The following is a 22,453-nucleotide window of genomic DNA, read 5'->3' as shown; positions in this document are numbered from 1 at the left end:
TGCGCCACTATTGGCCCATGGCTCTTTGTAAGGGAGCTCTCCAGACCTTTATAAGATTTGCAGGCATTCCAGATCTAAGTACTATGTCTGCTGCTGTTAAAAATTCACATTAGTCTGCTTTTTGTGCAGTGATTTTTAAACTCGTAGGCTGTGGGATAGCGCAATCCTGTATCAGCTAGTATGGCTTTTCCGGTAATGGAAACTCCATGCTTGTCATTCATTATACTTTTAGCTCTTATGTGCTATTGAAAGAATGTGTGATATGCACAAGAGAGGCTGTTACACGCATGTGCACACAGACTTACACACCTCTGTCTACAGAACTATAGACTGGAAAAAGAGATGCCTTATTTCAAGTTTGTTGTGTCTAAGGAAAAGTAAATTGCAAAGCCACATTAGTGGAAGCCTGTGTGAATCAGCTTGATTTCCAAGTGCATTAAGTGTACTTAATATTATTGCACAAGGGAATGAATGAACTCAGAGTTAAGGATACTAGCAACGAAGCGTGACCTAAAAGAAAACTGCAGTTATGACGTATCCTTATTTAAACTGTAAAAATACCACCAGAGGCAAAAAAGCATGAGTGCTACATTGGCAGCATATAAAACACCACATCTGTTTTACCATGTATAAACTCCAGGGAGCTTTTAAAGAGGTAGCTCATTAGCTTACTGGCATTAATAACATTTTAAACCATTGTAATTTGCTACCTGGCTTTGTAAAAAAATTTTTGATGTATCTACTGTGGGTGACTCGTTGAAAGGAATTGTTGCTGCTTTGCTTGTGATGAAGTGTAATAATCAGAGAGCATTCTATATTCTTTTCCAATAAAGAACCTGAAATGAGAAGCAGAATGCAACCGCCCTTATCAGCAGAATTGCCTGAGGCATAAAGCTCAGAGAGGTAGCCCTGTTAGTTTGTATCCACAAAAACAATGAGAAATCCTGGGGCACCTTACAGACTAACAGATTGTTTTGGAGCTTGAGTTTTCGTGGAAGAACCTGCTTCATCAGATGCCACAGGACTTCTTGCTTTTGAGGCATAAATAGTGAGGCTTAGATTTCTGATGCTAGCATTCTGAAATTCAGATCACATTCAGTTATAGAATTAAACAGATCTTGGGGTATTGGCCTTGTTGTCCTCTGCATAAACTGGCAGTTTATTCAGGGCTCTGCTTCAAGTTGGAGCCTTTGGTTTTTAAATCATTTTTCTAGTGCACTTTAAGGTTATATCTCACAGGCACAGATCTGACTGTAAAGGGGGGTGGACACGTGTTCCTTTTTTCTCCACGAGGCAGATGAAGTCACGCAACACAGATTCAGTGGCATTCAGCACTGGAGTGGGGAAGGGAGGGAAAGGTGGTATTATGCCATCTTTGTGCCTCCTCTATTACGGGACTCTTTGGGAGCTCTCCCAGATTGACTAACTGAAACCAATTGTCAGTCGCCTTCAGCAGGCTGTGGGAAGTGGAGAATGTCCCTCACCTCTCCACTCTGCTGGTAAATTACCTTTCTCTGGGGATAGCAAGGGAGGCAAACATAAAGTTGCCCTGTCAGCAAAGCATCTTACACAGAGGGCACTCCCTGGGGTGGAGACACCCACTTGCTGCCTCTAAGCCCTGTCAAGGCTGTTCCCCAGTCTGACACTTTGCGTGCAGAAGGTGGGGTCCCACAAGAGAGCTTACAAATACTTTGGCTCTATAGGGTTCTATTTCAAAGCTTCCCAAGGTCACAGATTCCCTGACCCTGGGAGGTGGGTGCCCCCACCCAAGTGAGAAAATCCTTCTTTAGAACCCAGGAAGACGCACATGGAATGTGTCCCTGTGGGGTAGCCAAAAGCTCTTAACCCTCCATTAGGAGAGAGCTTGAAAACAAAGGGAGAAAAAGAAATAAGCTGCAGTCTCTAATAGCTGACCTTTCAGTCTTAGTCATGCATACAAGGTCCTGGTGGGATGACTTAGTGGGGGGTTGATCCTGCTTGATCCTACTGAGGTCCCTTCCAGCCCTGTGATTCTGTGATACATACAGAACCCACCCCCCCCCAGTGCTGGAGACATCAGCTCCTTACTGGGCTGTGGACTTGGGCTCGGTCCCTTTGGAAGCACTGCAAGTGGTGCGGGTATCTCTGCTTCTTGGGAACTACTTTTTGCTGGTGCCCTGGGCTGCGTTGCAAACTCTGGTGGAGTCTCTTGCACAGGTTCAGTTGCTGCTGCAGGCTCTGTGATGCCCTTTGCTGCTGACTCCAGTTCTGGCTCTGGGGCACAGGAATTAAACCATTACCTTTAAAAAGACGATTTATTAAGAAAACAAAAAGATTTGTGTGATAAACCACACTTGGTCGCTAGCTGTTACAGAGCCACTAAAAGAGGTAGATTAAGACATAGAGAATTACATTCCAGGGATTCGGTTTAAAAGTTACAGCATACGGGGGGTGCCTCAGCCAGCCTGAGAAGTCCCATCCCATGCTCAAAATAAAAAAGTAATCTGATTGTGTCTGACTAAACATTTCCTTTTTACTCGCATATTTGTTATTCCAATATTGCTTCCAAGGCCTGGATATTTTTGAAATCTTCCAGCCCTGGTTTCTGACATAATCCTTTTCTGTGTCTCTTCTCTGGCCATACAATAAACTCTCTTAGCAAGTAACTGCTTCGATTCAAAAATCCTCCTCTCTCTTCCCATTGGCTCACCTGGGGGCTTGCCAACCCACAACCTACTCTCTCTAGGTTTAACCCTTTATAGGCATTCATTCATGACAGTCTCCGTTTATATAAAAGGGTTTGAAGCAAACAGGGAATCGGGGTTATGGTCCTATGTTGGGGGCATTAAACCAGGTGAGTGTAAATATCCCCACTCCTCACTTTCACCTTTGAGAGCTGATGAGGATATAGGCCCACGAGCTCAGCAGGTTGTCAAGGGGCAGAGGAGATTAGGTGATCAAGGAGAAGGTACTTAGCCACTGACCAGTCCACCAATTCTTCATAGCACCACTGCAAGGACTGTAGAGGAGAAAAGGGAGCCATTCCAGTGGGTCTAGCAAAAGCCTTCATGCATCCCATTTGCAGCAGCAGCAAAAGTGGCTCCTCTCCTAACCAATGCTCCCTCTACATGTTTCCATCCATGTGTGGAATAAATGTTATGGGTACTGAGGCATGTGTGGATGTGCACCAGTAGAAACACATGCTGCCGGCTGTTGATGCTGTTAATCAGCTTGGCAGCATTTGAGTCTCTCCTAGGTGACGGCCCCAGTGCTCATCTTGTAAAGAACATTGCCTAACTCCTCATTCCAAGAAAGAGGTGAGACAAAATTGCTGCTGAAGGGAAGGCCCATTTCGTATTCCCTCTTGTCATATTCCTATCACTCAAAAACAACAAGAAGTCCTGTGGCACCTTATAGACTAAGATATTTTGGAGCCTAAGCTTTCATGGGCAAAGACCCGCTTCCTATCACTTCTGCTGTAAACAAGTTCTGGCCCTTCTTCCTCCTTTGCTGAGCTCTCCTTACACTCACAGGAGCTCTGGGCTTCCCTTGAGCACTCACAAAGTTTGGGAAATTGCGTCTGCCACAGAATTAATCTCTGGTTCACCACTGCTCATCAAATAAGGTGAAGGGCAGGGCAGTCACAAAAATGGAGGGAAAAAGTTCATTGTCCCAGAACAAATAGCTGAGATACCAATCTGAAAATGTCTGGGCCACCAGAAAAAAACAAAAAAACAAGAAAAAGAGAATATGGGCTGCCCCACCATCCTGGGTCTCTGCTTTCAGACCCTAAGAAGAGGAGAAGGAGGCTGGGGAAGGAGGAAATACAGTATGGAAATTAACTCTGAAAGTCAAATTTGAAGCTCAAACTCCCCATTGTAGTTCAGCTCCAAAGGATCCACTGATTCCTTACAGCCTTTGTGGAAAAGTGCTAACATGATGGGTGTGTCTACACTATCTGGCTACTTCAAAGTAGCCGGCACAACGTCGAAATAGCACACATGATGTCTACACGTGCCATGCGCTATTTCGACATTGAAATTGACATTAGGTGGCAAGACGTTGAAATCGCTATTCCTATCTGAAGATGGGAATAGTGCCCTACTTCAACATTCAACATCGAGGTAGGGCGTGTGTAGACGATCTGCGTCCTGCTACTTCAAAATAGTGGGGTCCTCCATGGCGGCCATCAGCTGGGGGTTTGAGATATAAGAACATAAGAACATAAGTGAGTGATTGGGCAGCAAACTGAGTGATTGGGCAGCAAAATGGCAAATGAAATTTAATGTGGGTAAGTGTAAGGTAATGCATGTTGGAAAAAATAACCCAAATTACACGTACTACATGATGGGGTCAAATTTAGCTACGACAGATCAGGAAACGGATCTTGGAGTTATAGTGGATAGTTCTCTGAAGACATCCACGCAGTGTGCAGCGGCAGTTAGTAAGGCAAATAGGATGTTAGGCATTATTAAAAAAGGGATCGTTAATAAGACAAAAGATATCATACTTCCCCTATATAAAACTATGGTACGCCCACATCTCGAGTACTGCGTGCAGATGTGGTCTCCTCACCTCAAAAAAGATATATTGACATTAGAAAAGGTTCAGAAAAGGGCGACTAAGATGATTAGGGGCTTGGAAAGGGTCCCATATGGGGAGAGGCTAGAGAGACTGGGACTTTTCAGTTTGGAAAAAAGGCGATTGAGGGGCGATATGATAGAGGTATATAAAATCATGAATGGTGTGGAGAAAGTGAATATAGAAAAATTATTTACCTTTTCCCATAATACAAGAACTAGGGGACACCAAATGAAATTGATGGGTAGTAGGTTCAAAACTAATAAAAGGAAATTTTTCTTCACACAGCGCACAGTCAACCTGTGGAACTCCTTGCCCGAGGAGGCTGTGAAGGCCAGGACTCTATTAGGGTTTAAAAAAGAGCTTGATAAATTTTTGCAGGTTAGGTCCATAAATGGCTATTAGCCAGGGATAAAGTATGGTGCCCTAGCCTTCATAACAAGGGCAGGAGATGGATGGCAGGAGATGAATCACTTGATCATTGTCTTCTGTTCTCCTTCTCTGGGGCACCTGGCATTGGCCACCGTCGGCAGATGGGATGCTGGGCTTGATGGACCTTTGGTCTGACCCAGTATGGCCGTTCTTATGTTCTTATGTTCTTATGTTCTTAAACATGCCAACCAGCACCATGGCATCCAGCCAGCCCCCAGAGCACCCCCAAGGCTCCCCCCTGAGGGGAGCTAGGCCCCCCCAGCAGCCAAACGGGGGACCAAAAAGAGGCGAGGCCTTTCCTGGTTGGAGGCCGAGCTCCGAGACCTGCTGGGGCTCTGGGGTGAGGAGGAGGTGCTCCACATGATGGGGAGCAAGCGGCAGAATGCGGAAGCCTGGCCACCCGGGGTCACGCTGCCCGCACTCCGGATCACATCCGGAGCAAAGTGAAGGAGTTGCGGCAGGGTTACACCCGAGCCCGGGACTTGGCCAGCCAGTCTGGAGCCGCCCCCGCTGCTTGCCCCTATTACAGGGAGCTCAGGGCTGTCCTGGGCCCCCAGGACACCTCCTCCCACATGGCCGCTCTTGACACCACAGCCGATGAGCCCCAGCAGGCCTCGGAGCCGGAGTCTGGCCCAGAGGCCAGCCCCGCACCCCAGGGCCCACCCGAGGAGGCCCCCCTCGGGGCGGCAGAGGAGGGGTCCAGCAGCGAGGATGGGGGCTCCTCATAGACCTCCCCTTCCGGAGCACCAGCCAGGCGTCTGCCCACCGGGGTTTCCCCAACCACGACAATAGACAGTCAGGTACGTACCCCACAGGGCACACACCTCCAGGCCATGGGGTGGGGGCACCAGACATGACCGGGAGCATCACACACCCCCAGCGGACCCCAACCTGCAACTGCTCAGCCCCAGCATGGTCTGAGCATGGCGGCATGTCCATCAGCACCTGCCAGCACCTGCACGGACAGCACTGTGCCCTAACCCCGAGGGCAGGGGGACCATGCAATGGTGACACCCAACAGGGACATCACACCCACCAACAGGGACAGAGACCCAGCACCCAAGGGTGGCGGGAGGAATGGGCCACGGGCCAGGGCATAGTACTAACCGCCTTCACCTCCCTCTCTGCAGCTGCACCATCCAAGGCCCAAGGCAGCCAGGCACCCTCTGTGGTCCCTGAGAGCCCATCAGAGGTCAGCCACCACCAGCGCCCAGGGACACCCCCAAGGCCGGCGGGATGGTCATGTCACCGACGGACCCAGGGGATGACCCCCATGGACTCCCAGCTCCTGGTAGCTCTCCAGCGGCAGGTGGAGGTGGCCAAGGAGAGACACCGGTTCGGTCGGGAGGAGTCCACCTGGCGCTGGGTGGCGTGGCAGGAATTCATGGGGGTATTCTGGGACATAGCCGGGTCGATCCGGGAGGCTGTTGCCCGGCTCCTGCCTCGCGCTGCCCCCCATGCTGCCCTCCCTGCCCCTCCACCCGATGCCCCCCCGCCACCCTACCTGCCGCGCCTCCTGCCGCCCCACCTGCTGTGCCACCTGCCATGCTGCCTGCGAGCCCCCCCAGACCGGAGGCCACTGGAGCTGAAGACCAGCTGATGGAGGCATCCCAGCCGTACCTGCTGGTTCTCCTGGCCCGCAGCCAGCCGTGCCGGGGACTGCAGAAGGCGGGGGCGTACCCCTCTACACCCACCCCAGACTGATGGGCTGTCAGCCGAGCCATCCGCTGGGCCCCCATTTGTATATAGTTGTCCCCCTTGTGTATAGTTTTTCCCCTTGTATATAGCTGTTCTCCTTTGCATATTGGTTGTGCACATAACACAGTTACCAGTTTTCAGTAATTCACAGTTTTATTTTCCAAAGAACCTGAGATGTGTGCTTGTTGGGGGGGCGCGGTGTGCGGGCGGTGTGTGCGGGGCCCTTCGGGGAAGGCCAAGGGAGGTGCTCAGGGGTCTCCCTGATCAAAATGGGCCTGCAGGGCCTCGCAGACCCATGTCCCCTCGCGGTGGGCCTGGCAATTGGGTATGGTGGCCGGCTGGGGGAAGCCCGTGCTGACGTCGCACCCATCCCTGGATGAAGGCCTCCCCCTTGCTCTCGACAGTGTTGTGGAGCGTGCAGCATGCGCCCACAACCTGGGGGATTTCTGAAGGCTGACGTCCAGGCAGGCAAGGAGGCACCACCTGCGGCCCTTCAGGCAGCCGAAGGTCTTCTCCACCACCTGGCGGGCGTGGTTCAGGTGGGCGTTGAACCGCTCCTGGCTGGCATTGAGGTGGCCAGTGTATGAGTGCATGAGCCAGGGCTGGAGCGGGTAGGCTGCATCCGCCACGAGGCAGAGGGGCATGGTGGTGTCCCCCAGAGGGATCTCCCTCTGGGGGATGTAGGTCCCTGCCCCCAGCCAGCGGCACAGGCCCGAGTTCCAGAAGACGCGGGCATCGTTTGTGCAGCTGGGCCAGCCCACGCAGACATCCTGGAAGTGGCCCTGGCTGTCCACCATGGCCTGCAGGACCACGGAGCGATAGCCCCTATGGTTGAAGTATCTTGCCCCGCTGTGGTCCAGGACACGGAAGCAGTTCGGGAACCCCACGGTGGCAAATCAGGCAACAGCTGCGTCCAGGTCCCCGAGTCGGACGACCCTCTGGAGCAGCATGGCATTGAGCACATGGACAACCTGTGGGGAGGAAACACAAGCGCCCATGAAAGTGTGCAGGGTGCCCCAGGCCCCTTCCCTTATACCCCCTGCCCAGCCCCTCCCTCCCGGCTCCCCTCCCTCCCCAGCTCCACACCCAGCCCCTCCCTCCTCAGCATCCCTTCCTCCTCAACCCCACACCCAGCCCCTCCCTCCCCGGCACCCTTCCCTCTCCATCCCCCCACCCACCCCACTGGGTGCTTGCCCAGGCCTCCTTACCTCCATGATGACGGCACCGACCGTGGCCTTTCCCACACCAAACTGGTGTCCCACGGAGCGGTAGCTGTCTGGAGTGTCCAGCTTCAAGACAGCTATTGCGACCCTCTTCTCCATGGGGAGGGCGCGCCGCATTTGGGTGTCGTGGTGCTTCAGTGTGGGGGTGAGCCACTGGCAGAGCTCCAGGAAGGTCTCTCAGCACATGCGTAAGTTCTGCCGCCACTGGTCGTCGTCCCACTCCCCCATGACCAGCTGCTCCCACCACTCGGAGCTGGTGGGGTGTCGCCAGAGGTGGTGGAGCACCCAGCGGGGGAGCAAGAGGGGAGCCTGGTGTTCAGGAGTGTCCCCATCTGCCCTCTGGGAGGGCTCCTCTGCCAGGAGCTGCTGGGTGGCCTCCCGTGCGGCACCTAGCAGGGCGCTTGCTCCCTGGGTGACTACGTGGAAGGCTTCCAGCTGCTGCTGCTGGGAGTCCATAGCTGCTGTGCGTCCGTTTGCGAGAGTGTGGCTAGCGCTCTGCAGACCTCGTGTTGTGCAGGCTGGGTGTGTCTGGGAGGGGCTTGCTGTTGCCCCGGAAGGGCTAGTCCAGCCCGTGATCTGGTCCACAGGCTTTCCTGGTCCCTTATTTCGACGGGGAGCGCTTGTGCGTGTGGACGCTCCGCGTTTCCTTCTGGGGTGGCTCCCTTCAACGTTCCCCGTCGCTACTTCAATGTTAAACGTTGACGGCACCAGCCCTGGAGGACGTGTAGACGATACGTGTTGAAGTAGCCTATTTCAATGTTCTTACGTCGAAATAGGCTACTTCGACGTCGTGTGCTAGTGTAGACGTAGCAAATTGTTTACAACTTATATAGCAGGAGCACCTAGATACCAACCAGCTTGGTACCCTTTGCATTAGTGTTGTAGAAACACATAAAAATGACAGTATAAATAAGCATGAAGCCAAAAGTATTTGAATACTTTGTACAATTCTCTATTCAATTCTATAGGTTTCTTAAATCAGCTTAATAAATTCTGTTGCTAGATTGTAGTGTCCAAGAGGGAATCTTAATCTCTATTGAGGTGCTATATGATAAGGATTTTTAACAAATTTTAGAAAAACTTCTTGAATTTGGCCTCATAATGAAGACTTTAAATTACAATGAGGTGATGAAGCGTGGACGTATTTCATGGTAATTTATGGAATTAAAGAATAAGTACTTAGAATGCAAGGTATGGAGAAAGCTGATCTTCTATTATTTAACATCTAAGTTCTATAACTACTATTCAGATACTGCAGCACTTCTTATCATATGTAACCATTAGATCAGTGGCATGGTTTGGAAGGTTGAATTGGTTTACATAATTGCCCCAAAGTGTGGATGCTTTTCCAGACGTGGGGATTGCCATACTTTGGCAGAAATCTGCAAATAATCTTTCCATCAATATTTTGACACATCTGCTTACAGTCCTGAGCTGTACTAGAAATCTCAGTGGCACATAGAAATTAAATAATGGAAAATGTCTGCCCAACTGTGATTTTTCAGAAGGGATTTGTTCAACTTCGGGGCAGAGGTTTGACACAGGTCTTATGCTATACAAACAGACTCACCTGGCCGCCTACAGCCGAGTTGCACAAAGTAGGGGGCATGCCCCCTCCAGAGAGGGCATGAAATTTCATAAGCAGGGGGTGCAGCATGATCGGCCTCCACCCTCCCACCCCCAACCTCGCAGCCTCTGCTAGCTCCCCTGCAGCCAGCCTCCGCTGTCTCCCCCCAGCTGTCTCTGCCTCCGCTGTCTCCCCCTGGCTCCCGCAGCCTCTGCCACCACTGTTGCCATGGGAGCACAACATGTCACTTGGCACAGGGCAGCCACACTAGCAACAAGGAGGGGACGAAGCGTGTACCCAGGGATGTCGGGCAGCCACACCAGCAGCAGGGGAGCAGCAGGGCCAGAAGGGGAGACATACTTTTAGTGCTCGTGGCACTTCGCTTCTGGGAGACCACTGTTTGCTCCCAGACAGGTTGGGTGGGGCTGCTAATTGTGGGGACAAAAAGTGGGGCAGAACGTAAGAAGTTTGCTCACCGCTGCTCTACAATAGGTAAAATTTTCTGGGAATAGTTCCAGGGTTTTACAAAGACAACTTTAATTGGCAGCATGTTTTGTTACTTGGTGACTTTTTGATTACCTGCTGTTGGTGACACCCAGCAGAGGAGTCAAGTTGTAGCCCTGCAACTTCAATATCTTTTCTGCTGTTGAATCAAAAGGTAGGAGGGAAACCAGGAACAGACCCTATGAATAAATCTCTGCTGAACAACTTATTCCTTTCTGGACAGAAACCTGAGTTCCTCTGGCCCAGAAGGAAGGAAAAAGATGAGAGAATGCGATGGATTGATCGATTCTCTCGTGTATTACATCCAAGGAACCACTGCAGACCACAAGCCTGATGACAAGGTATCTCTTCAGAATGAAAGGGTTCTGCACCTGGACTAAGTGGGAGGAAAAAAACCACCAAAAACCACCGTTCAATTCTTGGAGCTATGCAGAAATGATAGTGAATGAACTACGACATTTTCCCTTGGCAGAGATGAAATGTCAGATAAGACCCTTTCAGGGGGCGATTTGTCATTGTGTCCTGTGAGGATAACACATGTAGTAAATTTTTTTGAAATGGTTAAGTGAATATAATAAAACACCCTATAGTCTTCAAATGATTTAGAGCTAGACTTTTAAACATATTTAGAAACCTAAAGAAGTAGAGAGGTACCCAGTGGGGTTTTCAAAAGCACTCTGGTGGCCTAATTACTATTGTCTAGCTCTTCACTCATTAAGAAAGGGGTAGAGAATAAGACAGAGAATATTTTATTGCCTTTATAGAAATCCATGATATGCCCACATCTTGACTACTACCTACCGCTGTGGTCACTTCATGACAAAAAAGATACAGGGTAAAAGCACAGTTAGTCAGCATTCAGATAACTGGCGCATTTGGATAACCAGCATGCAGAGTGGGCCAGCCTCACGCCAGGGCTGGCAGGGCAAAGCCAGCTGCCCAGGATCAGCTGCACAAGGGCAGAGGAGCAGAGCTTCTGGCTACATCTAAAATAAATGGCATATTTTATTATCCAGCATCCTCAGGGGTGATGGATGATAAAGCTTGTACCGTATTGGCACTGGAAAAGGTACAGAAAATGGGCAAGAAAATGATTATGATTATGGAGCTGCTGCCGTATGAGGCGAGATTAATAAAAATAGGACTTTTCAATTTGGAAAAGGGATGACTAAGGGGCAGGGGAAGTATGATAGAGGTCTATAAAATCATGACTGATGTGGAGAAAATGAATAAAAAAGAGTTATTTACTCCTTCCCATAACCCAAGAACTAGGGGTCACCAAATGAAATTAATTAGTAACAGGTTTAAAACAAACAAAAGGAAGTTCTTCATGCAGTGCGCAGTAGGCCTGTGGAACTCCTTGCCAGAGGATGTTGAGTATTAACACAGAGAAAGCCATGCTAGTCTATATGCTATCAAAACAAAAAAGCAGTCCAGTAGCACTTTAAATACTAACAAAATAATGTATTAGGTGATGAGCTTTTGTGGGTCAGACCCACTTCTTCAGACCATAGCCATACCAGAACAGACTCCATATTTAAGGCACAGAGAACAAAAAATAGTAACCAAGGTTGGCAAATCAGAAGAATTAGTGTGAAGGTGAGCAAATCAGAGAGCAGAGGGGCAGAACGGGCTGCGGGGGGTGTCAAGAATTAGATAAAGCAAAGTATGTAGAAGAGTCCTTAAAATGATACAGATAATTGTCATCCTGTTTCAAACCATGTGTTACTGTGTCGAATTTGAATATAAAAGAGAGTTCAACAGCCTCTCTTTCCAAACGGCTGTGAAAGTTCCTTTTCAGTAAAACACAGACTTTCAGGTCATTAACAGAATGGCCCACTCCATTAAAGTGCTGGCTGACAGGTTTGTGAATCAGGAGTGTTTTTATGTCTGTTTTACGCCCATTAATTCTTTGTCTAAGAGAGGATGTTGTGAAGGCTAAAACTATAACAGAGCTATAAAAAAGAGCTAGATAAATTCATGGTAAATAGGTCCATTGATGGCTAGTGGCCAGGATGGGCAGTGATGCTGTTCCTAGCCACTGTTTGCCAGAAGCTGGAAGTGGATGACGGGGTGGATCAGTTGATGATGACCTGTTCTGTTCATTCCCGCTTGGACGTCTAGCATTGGCCACTGTCAGAAGACAGGATGCTGGGCTAGATGGACCTTTGGTCTGACCCATGATGGCCCTTCTTACGTTCTTCTATAGGTGACTAGAAATGCAAAGGTTGGCCATGTGAGATCCTGAATCAAACATTCTTCCCTTATCTGTATTGTGTCTTGAGCAAATTCAAAGAGTTATAATGAGTTTTACTTCTCCATTATTTTAGGCCACAGAGAACTGTGTGTGCATTCTGCACAACCTTTCCTACCAGCTAGAGTCAGAGCTGCCTAGCAGTTACACCCAGAACATTTATCTGCAAAGAAGAAATTCTTCTACCATCAGTGAAAGGATGGGGTGCTTTGGAACACGCAGCAGGGAAGTGAAAGTGGTAATGTGTGAATTACTATGCTTTCAATTGTTAGTTCTGGGGTGGATGCTGCCGAACAGTGGTCTGATGTTAGCTGCAATACACCTGGGGTCCTTCACAGTTAATAACCTGTCTGTCAGTGTGAGGCAACCAAACTCATTTTGAAATGAGTAATACTTCACTAGAAGCATGTCAGTTTGTGCGCCCCTGCTCTTAGTATTACAGCATCTGATGTCCCACTATTTTTAAATTCTTTCCTTTGTTTAAGCCATTGTTTGACCCCACAACATATTGCAGTTTGTTATATCTGAGCATCGGAAGAGCCAAGCAGTCAACTTCATTCTGATCTTATACCAGTTTTACACTGACTAAATTCTGTTTACTTCCAGGGTGGTATGGAGAAGGAGGTTGCTCCTGACTGACGCTAGCAAAAATAAAAGCAAAATCAGGCTACAGTTGCAGAATACCTGCTTTAGATTGTAATGCTCTGGGTCATGTAAGTTCTCCAGTTCTAAAGGTTTGATCTGTTTACATGTTTAGAAGCAACAAGATACTCTGCTACCGGAGGAAAAGAGCAATCCCAAAGGAGTAGACTCACTCTGGCATTCCACACTTATTAGGATATATCTCTCCTTAATAGCAAAAAGTACAAGAAACTTCACCCAAGAAGCATCTTTGGGTGCTCTCCAGAACCTCACAGCAGGCAATGGACCTGTAAGTCAGCCTCTTTCTTGTTTTTCTTTTCTTTAAGTTAGAAATTAGACTAGGACTGTAGTGTGAGATGTTTACAGCCTTTCCCCCGGCCCCACCTCTTGAAATGGCAAGTTCACACAATTGATCAATAAGAAGGAATCTTAGGATATGGATATAGGGGGTCCACGCTCAGAATTGTGGTTGTTTTCTACATAACACATTAAGGGGCTGTTCCTTCTCTGTATGTCTCCTTCTGTGTAACAGGCTAATTCGTTGGGACAGGCCTGAATACATGGATGTATAGAATATTGATGTGAAACATTTTTTCTAATTATTTCTCTGTGAGGATCCTCAAGGAGCAGCGTACTTCCTCTGCCACACCCACAGCAATGTATTTTTAATGTGGCATCAGCTGACACTTTACTAGGGTATGCCACCAAGTTTCCAAACAATCCCAGGATGAGGTGGTGCAAAGGGGTTTAAAGCTGCTATTGCATCATCCATCTCTCCTGTCCCAGCTTCCATGTAGTTCAGGATCTGGGCTCTTATCTCAAGCATTCCTGAAAATGGTCTATGAGATAACTTAGTGCAATGGTTGTTTATACAGCAGTCCAGCCGTAACAGTGGCTTATTACAGTTGTGTGCTTTATGACAGATGCCATTTTCAGCAGCTCATACTGTTGTCCAGAAGGCAAATGGCCTTCCAAATATTCGAAACATGCTGCATGTGAGCAATCCGAGCGTATGGAGGACAGCTGTCTCACTGCTCAGGAACTTGAGTCGCAATGCCTCTCTGCAGAGTGAAATAGGTAAGCAAAGGGCTATGGTTTTCTTTCGATTTTACTGCCATCTCTTCTCAATTTTCAGTTTTCCTTCTATTTTTGTTTTAAAATAACAGAGTTGATTAGTGCATTTAACAGACTTAGGGGCAGGCATTTGCAGTCTTTTTTCGGGTAGAGCTCCCATTGGCTAACATGTAGGTTTTGTCCAAGTATGGACCATAGCTCAGATTCTTTCTGTTTACCAAAACTATGTATTCTTCCTTGAGTGTCCCTGTGGGTGCTCCACGATAGGTGTCGGGCTCGCCCCGGCGCCGCAGATCGGATCTTTCCAGCAGTTTCTGCCGGACCGCGCATGCACCGGCGCGCGCCGCTCCCCTGCGCGCTCCCAGCCACGTGCGCGATCCGGTCCCCGCCAGTTCCTTCTTAACCGCCATCAGCTGCAGACGGAATCTGCTCAGGCTGCGGCCAGAGTCAGCATATTTAGAGTCTTTTTTTTTCAGAGTTTTAGAGTTCTCTTTCAGAGTTCTTAGTTAAATTGTTTGTTTCTTTATTGCAAAAAAAAATAATAATAATAATAATAATAATATATATATATAAGTAGAAAGTCTTAGAAACGAGAGGAGGAGCGGACACATGGCAGACGCTGAGCCGCTGATTACTAAACAGCTGGCCCACGCATTCAGAGCGGCGGCCAGGCAAGTGCCGGAACCGGCGGCACCGCCGCAAGTGGCACAGACCCCCGCGGCACCAATGGTGCAGGGCCAACAGGCACGTAGCCTGCAGGCACCGGAGGAGACCACCCGCGCGGCACCGCAGATGAGCGTGCCGAGCGCAGCGCCAACAGCGGGGCCGAGATCCCTGGCACAGAGAGGGGCGGAGCCAGCCCCGCAGGGGAAGGGAAAGGCAGCAGCAAAAACCCGGCACCGCAGCCCTTCTCCAGACAGGGCTGCAGGGCTGCTCTCAACAAGTCCTCCCCTTATGCTGCATACACCAACCAGGAGACATGGGTCTCCCCCAGCCTGCCCAGAGCCTCCTTCCCCGTTCCTCCAACCAGCCTCACCATGGCTCGGGCCACCCTCGCCTTTTCTGGGATTTGACCCTCTGGAGTACTACCATGAACCAGTTTCACCATTGTCTCAATCGTCCAGACGATCTCGCTCCCCCAGACATCGGGGATATACACCTCGAGAGTGGTCCAGGTCTCCATCCCAGGAACCGTGCCCGTGCTGCCACGGTCATCCTTATCACGCCAGGCATAGACACCACAGGCATACACCCAGGGGCAGGTCCCCCTCGACTGCCCAGTGCCCCCGTGGGCACTCATGGACGGGGACGGAAACACAGCTGTCTCAAGGGGAGCTGATTCTGAAACCCTGAGATTTTCCCTCGCAAGCCTCTAGTGAGAGGGTGTACCACCGGCAGCAGGACCCTGAGAGTTCAAGGGAGGTCTACCCTAGTGGTTCCTCCTTGTCCTCCCCTGACGAGGCTATGGCCCCCGGGGATGCTGCCCCCACCCCCGGACGACCTCAGACAGTTTCAGGAGCTGTTTAAAAGGGTGGCTTTCACGCAAGGCATCCAAACAGCAGAGGTGCAGGAGAAGCACCACAAGCTCCTCAAAAACCTGAGGCCTCCGGCCTCGTCCAAAATCACTATCCCGCTCGACGAAGCAATCATGGAGTCTGCTACCACCATATGGCAGAACCCGGCTTCCACTCCACCTATAAACAAGAGGGCGGATAAGAAATACTTCATCCCGGCGAAGGGCATGGAGTTTCTGTTTAGTCACCCACAACCAAATTCTCTGGTGGTAGAATCGTCTCAGCAGAGATCGAAGACTTCCCAGTACAAAGCGGGGGGAACGGACAGAGATGCCAAGAAGCTAGAGCTATTTGGCAGAAAGGTATACTCCTCCTCCACCCTGCTGCTGAGAATGGCTAATTATGCAGCACATCTAGCGAACCACAACTTTGACAATTACTCCAGGCTTACTTCTCTCATTGATTCGCTTCCAGAAGATAAGAAGCCGGTGCTGAAGGCCATCGTGCAAGAGGGCTATGCAGCCTCAAGGACGGGAGTCCAGATCGCCCTGGACGTAGCGGACACGGCGGCACGCTCAACGGCTACGGCAGTGGTCATGTGCAGGGAATCCTGGCTCCAGACATCGGGTATCCCGAGGGATCTTCAGGCAAAAATTGTCGATCTCCCTTTCGACACGCAGAAGTTGTTTGCAGAGTCAACTGATTCGGTCCTTCATTCCAGTAAAGACTCAAGAGGTACACTCAGAACCCTGCGTATTTATACCCCTCCATACAGAAAGAAAAAGCATTACCCTCAACAACGGCGATACCCGTACCAGCCTCAGCGTGCTCAGTACCAACGGGGCTACGACCAAGGGTGGCATCAACAGCAACAACAGTATAGAACTCCCAGGAGACGTTCCCAACAAGGCCGTGCATCCTCGGGGCAGGCCCAAAGGCAACAAGTTTGACAGACAGATCGAGGACTGCACTATTACTACCATCACGCAATGTCATCCACAATTAACGTTCCATCATCGCCTCCGACCGTTCCACTCACAATGGCAAAAGGTCACCACAGACAAGTGGGTACTAGAGATCATAGCCACGGGTTACATGATCCCCTTTCAGTCGCTCCCACCGCCAAGACCTCCGCCCAGGCCTCATCTCAGGGATGCCTCCCACGAGGCGAAACTCAAGCACGAGGTGGACCACCTAATGCTTATAGGGGCAGTCAAAAGAGTGCCGGAGCGACTTCAAGGGAAAGGGTTTTATTCACGATACTTCCTCACAGAGAAGAAAACAGGAGGCTGGAGGCCCATCTTAGATCTTCGAGGCCTCAACCGGTACTTGCGCAAACAACGCTTTCGGATGATCACAGTCGCCTCTATACTCACGGCACTGGACGATGGAGATTGGTTTGCAGCCCTCGACTTACAAGATGCGTATTTTCATATAACGATCCACCCGGCCCACAGACGTTTTCTCCGGTTTATGGTCGGCAAAGAACATTTCCAATACAAGGTTCTGCCGTTCGGCCTCTCCTCGGCCCCCAGAGTCTTTACCAAGACCCTGGCAGTGGTGTCAGCCTACCTGCACAGACAGTGGGTATTTATATTCCCATACCTGGACAACTGCCTACTGAAAGGGGCCTCGAAAGAGGAGGCACTACGCATGATACGCGTCACAGCGAACATGTTTTCTTCGCTGGGCCTGGTCATTAACCTTGCGAAATCTAAGATCGACCCCACACAGGACATAGAGTTCATAGGGGCACGCATAAATTATATCACAGCAAGAGTTTATCTACCTGACGCTCGCTTTCGCGCTATCGGTTCCCTGGTACAAGTCATTACATACAGCCCCACGGTGCCGGTTTTAACGTGCTTGCAGCTGCTCGGCCACATGGCAGCAGCAACGTTCGTGGTACAGAACACCAGATTGCATATGCGCAACCTACAACATTGGTTGGCGAGTGTTTACAAGCCGGCATCCCATACCGTCCTCAGGGTGGTGTCGCCCACGACAGAGGTGCGCAGATCCCTGCAATGGTGGGTAAACCCCAAGAACATGCTAACAGGGGCACCCTTTCACCAACCACAAATCTCTATTTTTCTCGCCACCAACACCTCCCGCATAGGGTGGGGAGCACATATTGGCGAAAAGGTGATGCAAGGACTGTGGTCCCCTACGGAACAGTCACTGCATATAAATATTCTGGAGCTCAGAGCGGTGTTCAACGCCTGCAAACACTTTTAAGACCACATACAAGGCAAGGTAGTCGGGATCAATACAGACAATATCTCCACCATGTTTTATATAAACCGACAAGGCGGAGCTCGATCCCGTGCCTTATGTGCAGAAGCAGTTCGGCTGTGGAACTGGTGCATCGCCAACAATATAACGCTGAAAGCCTTGTACTTACCAGGTGCTCGCAACGTGAAGGCAGACCAGCTGGGCAGGCACTTCGTACTCACACACGAGTGGCAGATCCGCTCCGATCTGCTACGACCGATTTTTCAGGCACGGGGGTTTCCCCAGATAGACCTGTTTGCCACTCAGCACAACAAGAAGTGCCCCCAATACTGCTCAAGGGCAGGACTGGGGCGGGGGTCCCTGGGGGACACGTTCGCTATTTCGTGGAAGGGCCCACTGCTTTACACGTTCCCCCCCACGGTGCTCATCCACAAGGTTCTGCAGAAAGCCAGGAGGGAGAGAGCCCGCATGATCCTAGTGGTCCCCACATGGGATCGACAGCAATGGTTCCCCTTGCTTCTTCTCATGTCGGATTGTCCACCGCTTCCCCTTCCGGTAGCGCCGGACCTGCTCACACAGGCCCAGGGGTCCATGGTGCATCCACACCCCCGAGGCCTGTGCCTACAAGCATGGTTAATCCATGGCTTAGCTCCCTAGAAAGTACATGTACGGAGGGAGTGCAACAAGTCCTGGAAAGTAGCCGAAGGATCTCCACCAGGAAGACCTACAAACAGAAATGGACTCAGTTCACTGCATGGTGTTCTGCCAAGCAGCTAGCTCCCCTTGAAGTGCCTATACCTGTCATACTAGAATACTTACTGGACCTCAAGAGAAGCGGGCTCTCCCTATCCTCGTTGAAGGTCCATCTCGCTGCTATATCGGCTTTTCGGCATGAAGAAGAAGGGCCCACGGTGTTTGCCCATCCTACTGTTACCAGGTTCCTGAAGGGGCTGTTAAACCTGTACCCCCCTCGGAAACCGCTTCCACCATTGTGGAACTTGGACCTGGTGCTCAGCACGCTAACGGGACCACCCTTTGAACCCTTAGCCACGGTTTCCCTCCGTCTCCTTACGATAAAAACAGCCTTCCTCCTTGCAATCACGTCAGCTCGCAGGGTGAGCGAGCTCGCAGCAGTTATGGCAACGCCGCCCTGCACAGTATTCTCAAAGGAGGCGGTAACCTTACGGCTGCACCCGGCCTTTGTTCCAAAAGTTTCTTCAGAGTTCCACCTTAACGAACCTATAGTTTTACCCTCGTTTTACCCGAAGCCTCACAGCTCCAGCAAGGAGGCATGCCTGCACCTCCTGGACGTGAGGAGGGCGTTGGCCTTCTACATAGACAGAACTAAGTCCTTCCGGAAAACGGACAGACTCTTAGTCTCTCTCGCTCCCAGACCAAAAGGAGAGGGTCTCTCTTCACAGAGAGTCTCGAAGCACATTGTGTCCTGCATAAAGATGTGCTACGAACTTCGAAAGACTCCTTTACTGGCCCCGCCTAGGGCTCATTCCACCCGGGCGGTGGCGGCATCAACAGCCTTTTTCAAGGGCATCGCGCTAAAAGACATTTGCAGAGTGGCGACCTGGTTATCCTATAACACCTTCGCCAAGCATTATGCCCTACACCGGGTATTCCAAGACGATACCCGCCTCTCGACAGCGGTCCTTTCGGGGGCAAGCTGCACATAACCCGATTACCCACCTCCTTTCTTGGGTTACTGCTGGGTAGTCACCTATCGTGGAGCACCCACGGGGACACTTGAGGAAGAAAGAGAAGTTACTCACCATAGTAACGATGGTTCTTCGAGATGTGTCCCCATGGGTGCTCCACCACCCTCCCATCCTCCCCACTTCAGATCTCTGTTTGGTGTTTTTCAGGAGCATCCGAGGCGGTTGGTCAAGGAACTGGCAGGGACCGGATCGCGCACGTGGCCGGGAGCGCGCAGGGGAGCAGCGTGCACCGGCGCATGCGCGGTCCGGCAGAAACTGCTGGAAAGATCCGATCTGCGGCGCCGGGGCAAGCCCGACACCTATCGTGGAGCACCCACGGGGACACATCTCGAAGAACCATCGTTACTACGGTGAGTAACTTCTCTTTTCTCATCATGTGTTTTCAGAAGAAGTTAAATGGAAGAATTTAGGACGAGGGAGGTTAGACTTGTGTTAAAAGTAATTCACACTCACAGGTTTACCATGCTGTAATTAGCCCCTATATTTCAGCCTTTGAGTGCAGCCATTAGCTGTCAAGGTCACTGTATTTTCACAGCAGATGTGCTCATTGCAGCCTCTTCTCACTGGGAATAGTGTAAAGCCTTGTCCACACTACCACTTACATTAGCAAAACTTTTGTTGCTCAGGAGTGTGAACAAACACACCCTCTGAGTGCCATAAGTTTTGCTGGCAAATGTGGTGTAGTGTTCACAGCACTCTGTCGGTGGGAAGCATCTACTACCGATTGTAAAGCTGGCTTGATTGTGTTGATGGGGGAGCTCCCTCCCTTCAATACAATTCTGCTACACAAGTTTTCTTCCCATGGCACAGGAGAATTGTGTGTTCTACCTGTTCCCCCATCCTGCGTCTCTTGTCCATTTAGAGCAAAAGCTTTTTGGGCAGTGACTATTTATTATTCTGTGTGTGCTCAGCGCATAGGAAAGCGGGGCCTAATTCTCCCTTAGTCACTGAGAATAACTGAGACTACCATAATAAATGTGATTAGAAGTGCAAACAGAGAAGGCTCCTTACTCACTTGATCAGTGCAGCATTTAACTCAGTATCTTGAGTATATTCTATTGTTAAGTATCCATTCTGCGTATTGCTGGACATTTCTTGAGAAGTGCTGAGTACCCAGAACTCCCACTGATTTGGTCTCAAGTCAGGATTTGGTTTCAAGCATCCTTTTTCTCAGAGTGTCTTCAGCGCCTGTGTAACTTTAAGCACATTTAATGTTTAGCCCATGCTTAGGTGCTTTTCTGAACTGGTACTGGTTTATGCACATTCTTAAATTCTTCCTTAAATCAGGGTCTTGAATTGGAATTCACCATACTCTGTAGTTCATGTGATCAGGCCCAAAAGTATATACCTCACAGGTTAGAATTGCTACACTAACATCAACTGCACAGTCAGTGCAAAATTTTTTTATAATAATTACAAGAATTAATTAAAGGTTAGTGTAATAGCCCCACCTTGGATGGGTTGGAGCATATGGTTCATTTGTAACTGAGTTCTTTGTTTCTCTTTCACCCTCTAGCAAGAAATGTCTTACCAGATTTAGTCTCCATACTTCCTGACTCTGTCCCAGTGTCAGAGGTTACCAATGAGACCACAGCTTCCATCTGCTACACCTTGCACAACTTGACCCGGAGCAGCTCCCAGAATGCACGGCTTCTCCTAAACACAGATGGCCTACCAAAGATAATAAGCATCAGCATGAGTGACAGGTGAGCTATTTTAAATTTCCTTCCCCTCCCACCCCAAGATAAAAGAGCAGCAGCATTCATTGGAAAGCATATACCTTCACGAATAGACAGTCTAAATAATAGTTGCAATGTGACTCAAATCAAACATCATTTGCTAAAACAATGAAACCCTTTCTTATATCTGCTCTACTCTGTCTTTTTAAGTGGCTCCTCAAAAGCTGATATGCTATGGCTGTGTCTACACAGCACACTCTTAGTGGTGTTATGTAGGGGTATGTGCCAATACACAGAGCAATGAAAAGCAAGCTGTGTCCACCTGTGGTGTATATGTAGCTGTAAAAGGTTCTGGCAGGGAGGGTTGCCAGGTTTGTCCATTGTCAACCAGAGCACCTCTTTGTGAAGAGACTCTGGAACCCCTCATTTCTTTCTCCACCCCAGAGCCTGCATCTCCAGCTGTAGCCTTCACCCCCTCCCACACCCCAATCCTCTGCTCCAGCCCGGGGAAAGTGAGTGTGGAGGGCAGAGGGAGGGAGGGGGTATGGAGTGAGGATGGCACCTTGGTGAAGAGTGGGGTGGGACAAGGGTGTTAGATTTTTACAGTAAGAAAGCCGACAGTTCTACTGGCAAGGGAAGTACCATGGGGAACACTACAGCAGCTCCTGGGGCAGGGAGAGACTCCAGCAGCAGGAAGGCAGTGGAACACTCCACTAGTTAAAATAGTGGTGTAGGCAGGGAAGGCACTGCTAGGGTGTGTCGAGAGCTCTGTCAGCGAGGTACATATCTGTAGCATGTAGGTGGGTCTTTATTTAAGTGGCGTCACACTTGTTTACATGCTTTTTACATCTGTACAAAGAGCCGTGCAATGTATGTATGCCATCAGCACCTGGAAGGAGTGAGCAGTGGAGGTTCATGATAGGACATTGATCTGTTGAAGGATTGGTCTTTTGTACAAATCATTCTCTTTGTGCCAGCCTTTCTCTCATAAGGGTGACATTACATTCATTTAAGGACCCTCCACGGGACCATCCATAAACTAAAGGCCTGCTTTAGCCCTTAATATTAAGCTTTACCCGTACAGGGGGCCTTTGATTGGCCCAGAGTGCTTCATTCACCCTTACTGAATATAAGACGACCAAGGGGGTGCGGGGGGCGAGGAGGAGGCATATTGGGCAACTGCCCAGGGCCCTGGTAATGAAGAAGGTCCTGGGGGCTCCTGGCTGCCACCTCTGCCATTGCAAAGCCAATCCCCTCTCCCCCAGCAGCGAACTTTGCCCAGGACCAAGCAATTGTCATGGCCCCTACTGATGACTACCCCTTAGAGGCAGAATGTTCATACTG

General features: G+C 49.9%; 1 protein-coding gene across 1 annotated transcript in view; it reads left to right on the top strand.

Moving 5' to 3' along the window:
• The window catches only part of PKP2 (plakophilin 2), an 85,121-nt gene that overhangs the window by 49,775 nt on the left and 12,893 nt on the right, over nucleotides 1-22,453 (top strand). Inside the window, exons 7-11 of the mRNA XM_074983796.1 lie at nucleotides 10,208-10,325; nucleotides 12,315-12,476; nucleotides 12,996-13,169; nucleotides 13,804-13,957; nucleotides 20,947-21,136. Of these exons, the coding sequence (XP_074839897.1) occupies nucleotides 10,208-10,325; nucleotides 12,315-12,476; nucleotides 12,996-13,169; nucleotides 13,804-13,957; nucleotides 20,947-21,136 (798 nt within the window). The remainder of the gene's footprint in view (nucleotides 1-10,207; nucleotides 10,326-12,314; nucleotides 12,477-12,995; nucleotides 13,170-13,803; nucleotides 13,958-20,946; nucleotides 21,137-22,453) is intronic.

Source organism: Carettochelys insculpta, chromosome 1, assembly GCF_033958435.1.
Source record: "Carettochelys insculpta isolate YL-2023 chromosome 1, ASM3395843v1, whole genome shotgun sequence".
NCBI lineage: Eukaryota > Metazoa > Chordata > Testudines > Carettochelyidae > Carettochelys > Carettochelys insculpta.
The sequence above is the reverse complement of the archived record's forward strand: the minus strand, read 5'-3'. Positions and strand labels throughout refer to the sequence as shown.